The 14,031-nt window shown below is 47.0% G+C and overlaps 1 protein-coding gene across 6 annotated transcripts in view; it reads left to right on the top strand.

The window, feature by feature from the left end:
• Positions 1 to 14,031, top strand: part of LOC109879358 (striated muscle preferentially expressed protein kinase-like) — a 60,018-nt gene that overhangs the window by 24,135 nt on the left and 21,852 nt on the right. For 5 of the 6 annotated variants that reach the window (XR_004203473.1, XM_031792815.1, XM_031792818.1 and 2 more), the window contains 14 exons: positions 720 to 1,649; positions 1,855 to 2,462; positions 2,590 to 2,736; positions 6,342 to 6,524; positions 9,387 to 9,571; positions 9,666 to 9,754; positions 9,854 to 10,029; positions 10,212 to 10,398; positions 12,022 to 12,095; positions 12,347 to 12,505; positions 12,658 to 12,847; positions 13,013 to 13,248; positions 13,593 to 13,751; positions 13,839 to 13,943. Coding sequence is in view for 5 of the 6 variants with exons in the window: in XM_031792815.1 (XP_031648675.1) it covers positions 720 to 1,649; positions 1,855 to 2,462; positions 2,590 to 2,736; positions 6,342 to 6,524; positions 9,387 to 9,571; positions 9,666 to 9,754; positions 9,854 to 10,029; positions 10,212 to 10,398; positions 12,022 to 12,095; positions 12,347 to 12,505; positions 12,658 to 12,847; positions 13,013 to 13,248; positions 13,593 to 13,751; positions 13,839 to 13,943 (3,428 nt within the window). In the remaining variant the exon portion in view is untranslated. The remainder of the gene's footprint in view (positions 1 to 719; positions 1,650 to 1,854; positions 2,463 to 2,589; positions 2,737 to 6,341; positions 6,525 to 9,386; positions 9,572 to 9,665; positions 9,755 to 9,853; positions 10,030 to 10,211; positions 10,399 to 12,021; positions 12,096 to 12,346; positions 12,506 to 12,657; positions 12,848 to 13,012; positions 13,249 to 13,592; positions 13,752 to 13,838; positions 13,944 to 14,031) is intronic. The other variant, XM_031792816.1, reaches the window with a different exon arrangement.

Genomic DNA, 14,031 nt, shown 5'->3' with positions numbered 1-14,031 from the left:
GTCAACGGCATGTGTGATTGTTTTCATAGTTGATGAATAGGGGTCTTTCCTGGTTATGTTGGAAGAGTTAGTATTAGATGAATTCATACAGCGCTCATATTATTTCTCTATGTGTCACTGCAACATGGTAACATTGACCATTCATGGTCTGGTCTGGGTAAACACCCGTGTCCTGCCATTCCAGTCACTCCCAGTAGGCCTTGGAGCCTGAATGACTTCTAACTGTATTCTCCATTGGCCTGTAGAGGGGGAACATACACTTGACAGGGATCATGAATTGGAAACATACAAATATACAATATAATCTATTTGGCTCTTACACATGTTGTGTTAGACCCATGCATTATCTACTATAGTGTATTGAGGTTTGTGTTCATATAAGTGAAGTGTTATCTGTGCTAAAATCACTTCATTTATGGCCATTCCATGTTCTGTTTATTTGTGAAAGGTACCTCTGTCCTGATGAGAAATCAACACTCAAATTATGTTGACTATAAACGGTATTACTATTTCATAAAGCAGTGGACACTCATTTACGTAGACACACACACACACACACGCACACGCACGCACGCACACACACACACACACACACAAATATCCTCTACCGAGCACACAAAAATCCAATGGCTTTTCTTCCTCTTCCAAAAACCTGGGCCTCTCCTTGTCCCTTCTTCATACGTCTAACTTTCCATTTCCCTAAAACTCCCATCTTCCAGGATCCCATCTCCTTCTCTCCCCCAAACCCAAACAGGCCCATCCTTCAGTCCTGCCTCACCCCAGTCCAGTCAAACTGTATCCCAACCCACAACATCTCTCAGCTCCCATAAGAACAGTGTCATCACACACAGTACCCAAGACCCTTCCCTAGGAGGAGCTGTGGTCAAAAACAAAAAACTCCCAGGGATGTTTTCAGGAGCCTCCTCCCATACTTCAAGCAGCGGCAGCAGTGGTGGCAAGACACCCAAACTGGTCCGCGCCGCACCCAAGATCTTTGACAAGATCAAGGAGTTTGAACAAAAGGTGAGTGAGGTGAGTGCGGGGGTCAGATCTGGGCGCTCTTTCGGCCGGGCAGCATCCTGCGATCTGGAGGGGGTCTCCAAAGAGGAGGGGACAAGCCAGCCGGATGCCGCGGCCTCGAGGCGCTCCACATTCGGAAAGAAGAGGGCCTCGTCTCTGGAGGACAAACCAAGCTACCAGCAGAGGGTCCAGAGCTTCCAGAACAAGTTCACAGAGGAGCTGGCCAGGATCAAGAAGCTGGTGGGGAGGCCCAACCTGAAAAAGGCCTACTCCACCGAGCAGTTGCCCCAGATGGAGAGACAGTCCGTGGGCGAGCTGGAGCCCATTCCCCCTCAGGTGGTCAAGAAGCTGGAAGAGAGGGCGAAGGTCCTGGAGGAGAGAGGACTATTAGGGAAGAGCATTGAAGAGAGTGTTTCAACCCGAAAATCATCCCAATCCCATGAGAAGGGTCTGACAGATCAAAGGAATGTTCCTCAACGGGAGCAGCATGATTCAGTTTCAGCGTCAGCTCAGCCGTCTGAGTCTAAAAGTGTGGGGAAAGGCTCTGTTTCCATGGAGACAGTACTGGTTAACCAGTTACCAGGACAACGATCACCCTCATCAAGAGTCACGCGGAAAAGCCCAACCAGGTAGGCTGAGATGATCCATTAACATTTTGTGTGTGTTTTTGTGTTGGTCGATTTGTGTGTATGCGTGTGTGTGCCTGTGTGCGTTGGTACACACTACTCTGACAGCTCAATAGTGACATATGTACACACACATTACAGATATAAATGACATAATTCCTTTCTATTCTATTTTCTGTGCCAACATTACACAATGCATTTGACACAGGGAAGGCCTTCGGAGCTCTCCCACAGTGGTGAAGCCTCCACACACGGCCGAGGAACAACCACCTGTATCTCCAACACCCAAAAGGCCTTTGGCTGATAAAGAGCTGGAGCAGCCTCCACCCAGGATGGACCACCCCGGGTCTCCAACTCCTACCACACAAAGAGCACCGCCTACCTACCCCAAAGGGCCTTCCTCTCCTAAAGAGCTTGAGAAACCTCTACACCACCGCAGGCCTCCAAGCCCCAGGTCTCCAAGCCCCACCATGCAGAGAGGACCATCACCGACCAATGCCAAAGAGCCAGCCTCTGCCTATCCCCCCAAGCCACCACGGCTGTCCCCCACCCCGATCTCCACCCCTTCCATCAGCCCTCTAACGAAGAGAAGGAAGGGAGAGCCAGGGAGGATGTCTCCCTCGCTGAAGATGACCATTCCTACCATCCTGGTGGAGGACGAGCTCATGGAAATGGAAGAGGAGGAGGCCGGAGAGAAGAGAGAGAGAGAAAAGACGAGAAGAGCAGGGAAGAAGGAGGGCAGGGCTTCCAAGACTCAGAAGAAGGGAAAAGTCTCGGGAAAGTCTTGGGAAAGTCAGCCTATGTCTCCTGAGACAGGTAGGACACTGAATTGCAGGTATCCACTGGGCGACACATCAGCTAGACATTAATGTGCTACCGTCCTAAATAGATTAATATCTACAGTATAGAAGGAAAGTAAACAGCTCCTGCCTTTCTGTTGTAGGAGACAATTCAGATGACTCTTACATGTCGGCAGATGAGGGGCCAGCTGAGAAACCAGCTTTTGAGAGGCCCCTGGGGGACACCATCGCCACCTCTGGCTCTGAGGTCCTGCTCAAATGTGTCATCACTGGCAGCCCCCTCCCAATAGGTAGGTCATCTCCAGGTAGAGGTTAAGCAAAGCTTATTGGATAAAACCGTTTTTTCACACAATACACACAATAACCCATAATGACAAAGCAAAAACTGGTTTTCAGAAATTTTTGCAAATTTGTTAAAAATTGAAAATGAAAATATCACATTTACATTAGTGTTCAGACCCTTTACTCTGTACTTTGTTGAAGCACCTTTGGCTGTGATTACAGCCTTGAGTCTTCTTGGGCCCCATATACACCCACCACTGCGACCTGTATGCTCTTGTTGGCTGGCCCTTGCTTCATATTTGTTGCCAAACCCACTGGCTCCAGGTCATCTAAGTCTTTGCTCGGTAAAGCCCCACCTTATCTCAGCTCACTGGTCACCATAGCAGCACCCACCCGTAGCAAGCGCTCCAGCAGGTATATTTCACTGGTCACCCCCAAAGCCAACAATTTTTTTCTCTGCTGCCAATGACTGGAACGAATTGCAAAACTCACTGAAGCTGGAGACTCATATCTCGCTCACTAACTTTAAGCACCAGCTGTCAGAGCAGCTTACAGATCATTGCACTTTATCATAGCCCATCTGTAAATACCCCACCCAACTACCTCATCCCCATATTGTTATTTCTTTTTTTGCTCCTTTGCACCCCAGTATCTCTACTTGCACATTCATCTTCTGCACATCTATCACTTCAGTGTTTAATTACTAAATTGTGATTATATCGCCACTATGGCCTATTTATTGCCTTACCTCCCTAATCTTATTTCATTTGCACACACTGTATATAGACTTTTCCATTGTGTTATTGACTGTACATTTCATTTATTCCATGTGTAACTCTGTGTTGTTTGTGTAGCACTGCTTTGCTCTATCTTGGCCAGGTCGCAGTTGTAAATGAGAACTTGTTCTCAACTGGCCTACCTGGTTAAATAAAGGTGAAATAAAATATATTTAAAAAACGACGACACAAGCTTAGCACACCTGTATTTGGGGAGTTCCTCCCATTCTTCCCTGCAGATCCTCTCAAGCTCTGTCAGTTTGGATTGGGAGCGTCACTGCACAGCTATTTTCAGGTATCTCCAGGGATGTTCGATTTGGTTCAAGTCCAGGCTCTGGCTGAGCCACTCAACTCAAGGACATTCAGAGACTTGTCCTGAAGCCACTCCTGCATTGTCTTGGCTGTGTGTTTAGGGTCGCTGTCCTGTTGGAAGGTGAACCTTTGCCCCAGTCTGATGTTCTGAGTGCTCTGGAGCAGGTTTTTATCAAGGATCTCCCTGTACTTTGCTCTGTTCATTTTCCCCTCGTTCCTGACTAGTCTCTCTGTCCATGCCCCTGAAAATCATTCCCACAGCATGTTGCTGCCACCACCATGCTTCAACGTACATGTAGGGATGGTGCCAGGTTTCCTCCAGACGTGACACTTGGCATTCAGGCCAAAGAGTTCAATCTTGGTTTCATCAGACCAGAGAATCTTGTTTCTAATGGTCTGAGTGTTCTTTAGGTGGCTTTTTCCAAGCGGGCTGTCATCAAATCAAATCAAATGATATAGCCCTTCGTACATCAGCTGATATCTCAAAATGCTGTACAGAAACCCAGCCTAAAACCCCAAACAGCAAGCAATGCAGGCGTAGAAGCACGGTGGCTAGGAAAAACTCCCTAGAAAGGCCAAAACCTAGGAAGAAACCTAGAGAGGAACCAGGCTATGTGGGGTGGCCAGTCCTCTTCTGGCTGTGCCGGGTGGAGATTGTAACAGAACATGGCCAAGATGTTCAAATGTTCATAAATGACCAGCATGGTCAAATAATAATAATCACAGGCAGAACAGTTGAAACTGGAGCAGCAGCATGGCCAGGTGGATTGGGGACAGCAAGGAGTCATCATGTCAGGTAGTCCTGAGGCATAGTCCTAGGGCTCAGGTCATCTGAGAGAGAGAAAGAAAGAGAGAAGGAGAGAATTAGAGAGAGCATACTTAGATTCACACAGGACACCGGATAGGACAGGAGAAGTACTCCAGATATAACAAACTGACCCTAGCCCCCCGACACATAAGCTACTGCAGCATAAATACTGGAGGCTGAGACAGGAGGGGTCAGGAGACACTGTGGCTCCATCCGAGGACACCCCCGGACAGGGCCAAACAGGAAGGATATAACCCCACCCATTTTGCCAAAGCACAGACCCCACACCACTAGAGGGATATCTTCAACCACCAACTTACCATCCTGAGACAAGGCCGAGTATAGCCCACAAAGTTCTCCGCTACGGCACAACCCAAGGGGGGGCGCCAACCCAGACAGGAAGATCACATCAGTGACTCAACCCACTCAAGTGACGCACCACTCCTAGGGACGGTATGAAAGAGCCCTAGAAAGCCAGTGACTCAGCCCCTGTAATAGGGTTAGAGGCAGAGAATCCCAGTGGAAAGAGGGGAACCGGCCAGGCAGAGACAGCAAGGGCGGTTCGTTGCTCCAGAGCCTTTCCGTTCACCTTCACACTCCTGGGCCAGACTACACTCAATCATATGACCCACTGAAGAGATGAGTCTTCAGTAAAGACTTAAAGGTTGAGACTGAGTTTGCGTCTCTCACATGGGTAGGCAGACCATTCCATAAAAATGGAGCTCTATAGGAGAAAGCCCTGCCTCCAGCTGTTTGCTTAGAAATTCTAGGGACAATTAGGAGGCCTGCATCTTGTGACCGTAGCGTACGTGTAGGTATGTACGGCAGGACCAAATCAGAGAGATAGGTAGGAGCAAGCCCATGTAATGCTTTGTAGGTTAGCAGTAAAACCTTGAAATCAGCCCTTGCCTTGACAGGAAGCCAGTGTAGGGGGCTAGCACTGGAGTAATATGATCACATTTTTGGGTTCTAGTCAGGATTCTAGCAGCCGTATTTAGCACTAACTGAAGTTTATTTAGTGCTTTATCCGGGTAGCCGGAAAGTAGAGCATTACAGTAGTCTAATCTAGAAGTGACAAAAGCATGGATTAATTTTTCTGCATCATTTTTGGACAGAAAGTTTCTGATTTTTGCAATGTTATGTAGATGGTAAAAAGCTGTCCTTGAAACAGTCTTGATATGTTCATCAAAAGAGAGATCAGGGTCCAGAGTAACGCCGAGGTCCTTCACAGTTTTATTTGAGACGACTGTACAACCATTAAGATTAATTGTCAGATTCAACAGAAGATCTCTTTGTTTCTTGGGACCTAGAACAAGCATCTCTGTTTTGTCCGAGTTTAAAAGTAGAAAGTTTGCAGCCATCCACTTCCTTATGTCTGAAACACATGCTTCTAGCGAGGGCAATTTTGGGGCTTCACCATGTTTCATTGAAATGTACAGCTGTGTGTCATCCGCATAGCAGTGTCATTATGGGGTATTGTGTGTAGATTGATGAGTTAACATTTTTTGAATAAAAATGATTTTAGAATAAGGCTGTAATGTCAGAAAATCTGGACCAAGGGAAGGGGTCTGAATATTTCCTGTATGTCAAACTGACCTTGGATTGGTGCTTAGGGGCCGCACATCATTCTGCACCTAGACACAGGGGAAGGGACTGTGATTAAGTTGTCTGAGCGTGGTCTGAGGTGTGTCTTTGTGTGTGACCCCTTGGAATGCAGTGACTTGGAAGAAGAGTGACGTTCTGATAAGGAGCAGCCCGTCCCATGTGGTCAGGGCTGAGGGGGAGCAGCACTCCCTACTGATAACCCAGATGAGGTCTGGAGACGCTGGGACGTACTGCGTCACCGCTGACAACGCGGCAGGGAAAGCATCCTGCAACGCCACGCTCTACATCAAATCAGGTGAGCGAGGTTACATTCTAGTTGATCAATTGACTAGGAATTAAAGGCACACCATTTGTTGTTGTTGTCTGGGATGCACACACACACACACACACACACACACAGACAGACAGATGCATGCACGCACACACACGCAAACACCACAAGTCCCCATCCTAATCCCCTGCCAGCTCTGCTCTGACATTTTGTCTTCATAACAACAAAGGGGCATCCCATCCCTAGCACAAGCTCCATTCACAGATAGTTGCCATGGCAACTCATAATTTGTGAAAGGCATTTGGGTCCCCTGGTGTATTTCAAAACAAAGACTTGACTGCCAGTCACTAAAGGTCCCCGGATTTTCAGTGAGTTAGGCGGATGTTCAAAACTGGGTATTAGTCTTGGTCAACAGAATGAGTATTCCTCTTGGACATACAACTTTAGTTTGTGTATTATTAGCTGAGATGTCTGTTGGTTCGGTCAATAGTCAATAGTTAGAATTGTGGTTATATAAAAAGATAAATCACACCACAGCTCTCAATGCAGACAAACAGTACCACTCCTGCATCAAATCAAAATGCAACCACAGTCCTTTGCAGTCACTTGAGTAATGGCTGCAATAATACAATTATTACCTCAAACAGAAACACACAGATCTCTGTGACAATCCAATATACATACAATATGCTCATAAATGTCTCTCACTCTCTTAGAGCCACTCCTTCCATATCTTTTGAGGAAGCCAAACTATTTAAACTTCCTTTGAATGTGCCACAAGCTCTTTATCCAGTCCTGTAATGTCTCTGCACAGTGTTACCCTGTACAGTGAACGCTACTGCTGTAGTTTTCTGGCACTAGCTCAGCGTCCAGGCCTGCTTGGCCATATTAGGCCAGTGGAGGCTACCACTAGCTATTTATAGCAGCCTCTTGTTCTCAATGGCGGTCTGTTGTAATGTCCCAGTGTGAGATTAATGTTACGATCACAGACCCTTTCTTTATCTGTGATGATTCGAGTCAGGGGAATTGCCAAACTCATGCACAACGAGATTATGAGTCATGTTGCTATGGTTCTGTGGGGTGGGTGAGGATTTTGGCGCATCAAGTTGGGATTTATACGGTCGTGTATTAGAGGAGATTTAGGGCATTAAACGTCTGAATTTAACCCACGTACATCAATTTTTGCAACTGGAGTATATACCCACAATATGAGATGCTTTCCAATAGTCTTTGGTGTTTATGAATCACGTAAATACTGCAATATTGCAGTCTGACTTGATTTTATCAGTAAACATTTTTTTTGTATCAAAGCCTTTAGGCTACAGGGAATGTGGGTTGATGTAATATTGCTGGAGGACAGAGAGAAGGAAGAAGAGAATTTGGAGCTGAAGAAGAAGGAGGAAAGAGAGGGAGAGGAGGATGAGATTGAATTGGTAGATTATTAGCAGCAGGCTAGGTCTTGCTTCATGCGGCATTTGTGTAAACGTTGGCAGCATTACAGGAATAAAGCTGGTGCTGGTTGTCTGTGCACAGGCTCGACTCAGACATGTAACTTCTGAGGTGAGTCCTCGATCTCCACATCTGAAACTTCTTAGGCATAGTTAGAAGAAATTGGAACATTTTAACATCAAAGGGTTTTCACTTGTTTACTCATTCATTTCTGGTTCTAAGACCTCTAAACATCTAGAATGCCTGTATGTCCTCTGTTCTTTCTGCAGATGTCCTTGTTTAGCTTTAGTCTCTGTGATGTTGATCACTTTATCTCTTCATGTGTGTGGCCAAGCAATCGAAGCAAGCAGTTTCTATATATACTAAGCTACCCTGTTCTTTTTCCTAACAGGAGAGAAGCTTTTCATATTTTATCTATAGCTTCTGTCGATTGTTCTCGTTCTATTGTCAGAACATTGTCTGTTTATCTTGCCAGTGAAATTGAATTCTTGAGCCCATGGTTTTGTAAAGAGGTGGCTGCTACAATACTATGGTTCCTCTGTGGAGCTGAATTAACTGTGACTTGTGGAGAGGCTGGTGGTGGAGACAGTGTGTCTCCTGTGGCGCTGGGCTAGTCTCACAGAATGATTGGGTCAGGGATTCAGGGATTAATCCATTATCTGTCCAGCGCTGGTCACTTCAAAGGGTCTCTCAGCAATGTGTGTGTGTGTGTGTGTGTGGGTGTGTGTGTGTGTGTGTGTGTGGATGGGTGGGTGGGTGGGTGGGTGTGGGTGTGTCTCCATCGCTCCAGCCAAATCTCTCATCTCTTCAAACACTCTTGTCACCATGGTGATACAAGTAGAGCAACACACAAGCAGAACAGGAGACAGTGGAGCACTCATACGCTGCTTGTTGGGAAGCTCATTTTGAATATTCTAGCAATTAAGTTCATGTTTATTGCTACATTCTCTGAGCTTTATGCCTCACAAACACTATCAAGTTACAATGTCCATTTTGTTAACTACTTTGGCATATCGGGCTGGTCCATAAACGTCTTTGTGGAAATATTGTGAGTAATGTGTGATCTATATTACAAAATTCATTTTTATTACCCTGCATCGCTCTGTGTTGCATAGACAGGACAATGCGCTTGTTCTGTTCATTTTGATGCTGCAAAGGATTGTGCTCACACGGGGCACCATTTTGTAGGGACCAGTGGAGGCTGGTGGGAGGAGCTATAGGAGAATGGGCACATTATAATGGCTGGAATGGAATTAATGCAGATGAGTCAAACGTGGTTTCCATATGTTTGATGTGTTTGGTACCGTTCCATTACAACCATTACAATGAGCCTGTCCTCTGATAGCTCCTCCCACCGGCCTCCTCTGGTGGGGACATCCTTAAAATACATTCAAATTATACAGTATATGATAAACAAGTATTATGTTGTTACTCCAGAGCTGACCCAGGTGCATGGTGGGAAGCCGAGCAGCTTGCCCCTGGTGGAGGTCACGAGTCCCCTCCAATCAGACGAGGAGTACCTGAGCCCCCTGGAGGAGGTCATGGAGATTGGAGAACCACCCTCACGAGGGGTGGGGCCACAGTCTAAATATGCCTTCTTCAAAGATCCTCCCTCCTTTCAGGTAAAGAAGATTCAGGGGGCATCTCAATAGTCTAAGGGTGATTGAGTATTCAATGTACCGGCTTTTAGACAGTCTTAGTCTTTTCGTTTGATAGGCAGCACTGAATGACCACGGGGTGACAGAGGGACAGGAGGTTACCATGTCTGTCAAAGTCAGAGGACAGCCTAAACCTATGGTGTACTGGTAAGAATACAGTATTCAGTGTGTTTCAGTACAGTTTGTCATGTCTTTCTCTCGTTTGCTTTTGCAAGAGCTCAGAATGTACCTGTTTTTATCACCTAGGTTGAGGGACAAAGTGACCCTAAAAACCAATGGAAGATTCATTGTGCGTGAGACAGAGGACGGCCGCAGTGAAATGATCATAACTTCAGCACAGAGATCTGATGCAGGACTCTACACCTGCAAGATCATCAACGAATACGGAACCAAGCAGAGCGAATGCAAACTAGAGGTCAAAGGTAAAGATCACTCCAAAATCCACAAGGCCAGCGTCAGTGACTGACCATTAGGGTTGGTGCCAGCTGCATTTTGAAAAAGCTCAAAATCAAATCAAAGTGTATTGTTATCGCAGGTGCAGCAAAATGCTTGTGTTTCTAGCAGTAACAGATCTGTGTTGGTCTCTCCTCTGTCTTTTCCCCAGCCTCCCCGGCACAGGAAGCCCTGGCCATCATCAGAGAGGTGCGAGACGTGGCAGTGACGGCCGGAGAGTCGGCCATGTTTGAGTGTCACATGACCGGGCCTCTGGATGTGGAGGTAGACTGGCTGTCCAATGGGAAACTGGTTCAGCCGGCACTCCTCAACTGCAAGATGACCTTTAACGGGAAGAGGTGGGTAGGACTAGACCAAGGCTCTCCAACCCTGCTATCGCTCCAACTCTAATCTAGTGCACCTGATTCTAATAAGTAGCTGGTTGATAAGCTGCATCAGGTTTGTTACAATTGGGGTTGGAGTGAATCCCTACAGGAGGGTAGCTCTCCATGAGCAGGGTTGGAGTGAAACCCTACAGGAGGGTAGCTCTTCAGGAACAGGGTTGGAGTGAAACCCTACAGGAGGGTAGCTCTCCATGAGCAGGGTTGGAGTGAAACCTACAGGAGGGTAACTCTCCATGAACAGGGTTGGAGTGAAAACCTACAGGAGGGTAGCTCTCCATGAGCAGGGTTGGAGTGAAACCCTACAGGAGGGTAGCTCTCCATGAGCAGGGTTGGAGTGAAACCCTACAGGAGGGTAACTCTCCATGAGCAGGGTTGGAGTGAAACCCTACAGGAGGGTAACTCTCCATGAACAGGGTTGGAGTGAAAACCTACAGGAGGGTAACTCTCCATGAGCAGGGTTGGAGTGAAATCCTACAGGAGGGTAACTCTCCATGAGCAGGGTTGGAGTGAAACCCTACAGGAGGGTACTCTCCATGAACAGGGTTTGAGTGAAAACCTACAGGAGGGTAACTCTCCATGAACAGGGTTGTTGTGAAAACCTACAGGAGGGTAGCTGTCACGACTTCCGCCGAAGTCGGCCCCTCTCCTTTTTCGTGTGGTGTTCGGTGGTTGACGTCACTGGCTTTTTTAGTCACCACCGATCCATTTTTCATTTTAGTTTTGTTTTGTCTGTATTACACACACCTGGTTTCAATTCCCATATCATGTTCCTTATTTAACCCTCTGGCATACATTTCTGTTCTGTCCATGATTGTTGGTGTATTAGTGGTTGTTGTAGGTGTTAGTTTGTATGTATTTTCCTATTTGGTATATTGCTTGGATTTTTGTGAGTAAACTCAGTTGTGTTGCTCAAACCTATGTCCTGCGCCTGACTCCGCTACATCTCTGCACCCAATCGCTGACATTAGCTTTCCATGAGCAGGGTTGGAGTGAAACCCTACAGGAGGGTAACTCTCTATGAACAGGGTTGGAGTGAAACCCTACAGGAGGGTAACTCTCCATGATCAGGGTTGGAGTGAAAATCTACAGGAGGGTACCTCTCCAGGAACAGGGTTGGAGTGAAACCCTACAGGAGGGTAACTCTCCATGAACATGGTTGGATTGAAACCCTACAGGAGGGTAGCTCTCCAGGAACAGGGTTGGAGTGCCCTGGCTTAGACACTATGAAAGGGAAAGGTGCCTCAATGCTTTTAAGTGAATGCCTTCCCTTTTCCTTGATTGAATGGATGAGAGCGATAGAGGGTGTGCCTCCAATCTTTGAATTGATTTCCTTTCCATGCCCCTTTCTCCTTCATCCACTCTGATCTGAGAAGATTGGATGGTTTGTCAGAGCAATATGGAGGGGACCTTCAAAATTCAATTTCTGTCATAACAACATTTCATCCGTAAGCAAACTGTGAATGGACATTCACTTTTTCTAATGAAAGAAACAGCCCACACAAGTGGATGTGAGGCAGTGTTAGCTCATGGAGCGTGTAATAAGGTCCAGGCAGCTGACAGAGGGGATTTCTATTACAGGTGCCGGCTGCTGTTAAACTCAGTACATGAAGACGACAGTGGAACCTACACCTGCAAGCTGAGCACTGCCAAAGGTAAATGACAACTCCAGAAAGAAAACTTCCTTGCCAAATAATGGGTTTATACGACAGTAATGAATTGCTGCCGTTGTAAGTAATGTAATGATACAGCAACACTATTTGGCAAGAACCAAAAATGATGATCACACAATTTCAACCAATGAGTTAAAACCTCTTTTTTTTAATCAGTTGTAAATCACTTATTGTCTATAAACTAGTTAAAAACCATTCATGTAAATTGCTGGTGGTTTTCCTTCCTGTTCTAGAGGAGTTGACCTCCAGTGCCCACCTAAAGGTCACTCCCACCAGGGAGCCCCTGTTCACCCGCAATCTGGACATCCTGGAGGTCATAGAGGGTCGCACCGCCCGTTTTGATTGCAAGGTCAGCGGGTCCCCACCTCCCATCGTTACCTGGAACCATTTCGGTAAGTATCTCTCTTAGAAAGTATTGTATTTCCTATTGGTACAGAATGGACAGCAAATTGGTAATGTAGGCTAGTATGGCTCGTAATGTCTCTTTGTTACCCCATTGGTTGACTCTTTATGAATCTACCATATTGTGTTTATCTCCATCCAGAAAACCCGGTGGAGGAGAGTGAGAATGTGCGTCTCCTGCAGGAAGGAGGCCGTTACTCATTGGTCATCACCCACGTCAGCAGCGACACGGAGGGCTTCTACACAGCCGTCGCTAAGAACGCACACGGAAAGGCGGAGTCCACAGCCGAACTCTACACGCAGGAACCGCGGCCCGCGATCTCTTCTCACATGTACGGTGTAAACCATAGACGTGGGGTGATCCCACTAGTCTGAAGTGGCTTCTTCTCCTCATCTCAGTCATTTAAAAACAAATAATAGGAGTGTTTCATTGTGTTCTCTTCTGTATTTCCCTTTCCTTCGGTCTCTCATTCTATTTGCTTCCTTCTTCTCTCCAGGGCGAAGCTGGAGAAGATGCCTTCCATCGCTGAGGAGCCGGAGGTTCTGGAGAGCGAGGTGGAGCAGGAGCAGAGGACCATGCCTGACTTCGTCAAGCCCCTGGCTGACCTGGAGATGATCGAGGGGAAGGAGGCGGCGCTAAAGTGTAAGGTGGCGGGCCTGCCCTACCCCACCATCGCCTGGTACCACAACGGCAAGAAGATACACAGCACAGACGACAGGAAGATGACCCAGCGTAAGGAAGCAATCTCTCTCTATTTCTCTCTCTATTTCTCTCTCGATTTCTCTCTCTCGTTTGCTCTCTCTCATTATTTCTATCCCTCCTCTACTTGCCTCATCTCTCTCTCTCCCTCCTCTACATTAGTCATCTCCCTCTCTCCCTCGTCTACCTGCGTCATCTCTCTCTCTCTCCCTCCTCTACATTAGTTATCTCTCTCTCACTCCCTCCTCTACCTGCATCATCTCTCTCTCTCCCTCATCTACCTGCATCATCTCTCTCTCTCTCCCTCCTCTACATTAGTTATCCCTCTCTCGCTCCCTCCTCTACCTGCATCATCTCTCTCTCTCTTCCTCCTCCAGACAGGGATGTCCACAGTCTGGTCATCCGCTGTGTGTGTCACGGCCACGGGGGCGTCTACAAGAGTGTCATCTCCAACAAAGTGGGGAAGGCAGCCTGCTATGCACACCTCTACATCACAGGTATGGATGGGGACCATCCACCAGCAATCACAGCAACAGGTGCTCCAACCAAAAAAGCCACGAGAATCATTGTGCCAACTGATTACAGTATGGGTGTGTTGGTACATTTGTATTTTCCTTTGGTAGATATTGTTCCTGATCCCCCCGATGGTCCTCCAGTGGTAGAGTCCATAACAGGGAAGACCATAACACTCAGCTGGAGGAAACCAAAGAGGCTTGACACTTCCATAGGTATGCCTCAATATCACTGAGAGTCACAGGGACCTGGATTCGAGTTCCTTTCAGGCTCCTCTACCCTCCAAATGCAGTAACCCTCATG

Source organism: Oncorhynchus kisutch, linkage group LG16, assembly GCF_002021735.2.
Source record: "Oncorhynchus kisutch isolate 150728-3 linkage group LG16, Okis_V2, whole genome shotgun sequence".
NCBI lineage: Eukaryota > Metazoa > Chordata > Actinopteri > Salmoniformes > Salmonidae > Oncorhynchus > Oncorhynchus kisutch.
Note: the sequence above shows the minus strand (reverse complement) of the source record. Positions and strands in the feature narration are given on the sequence as shown.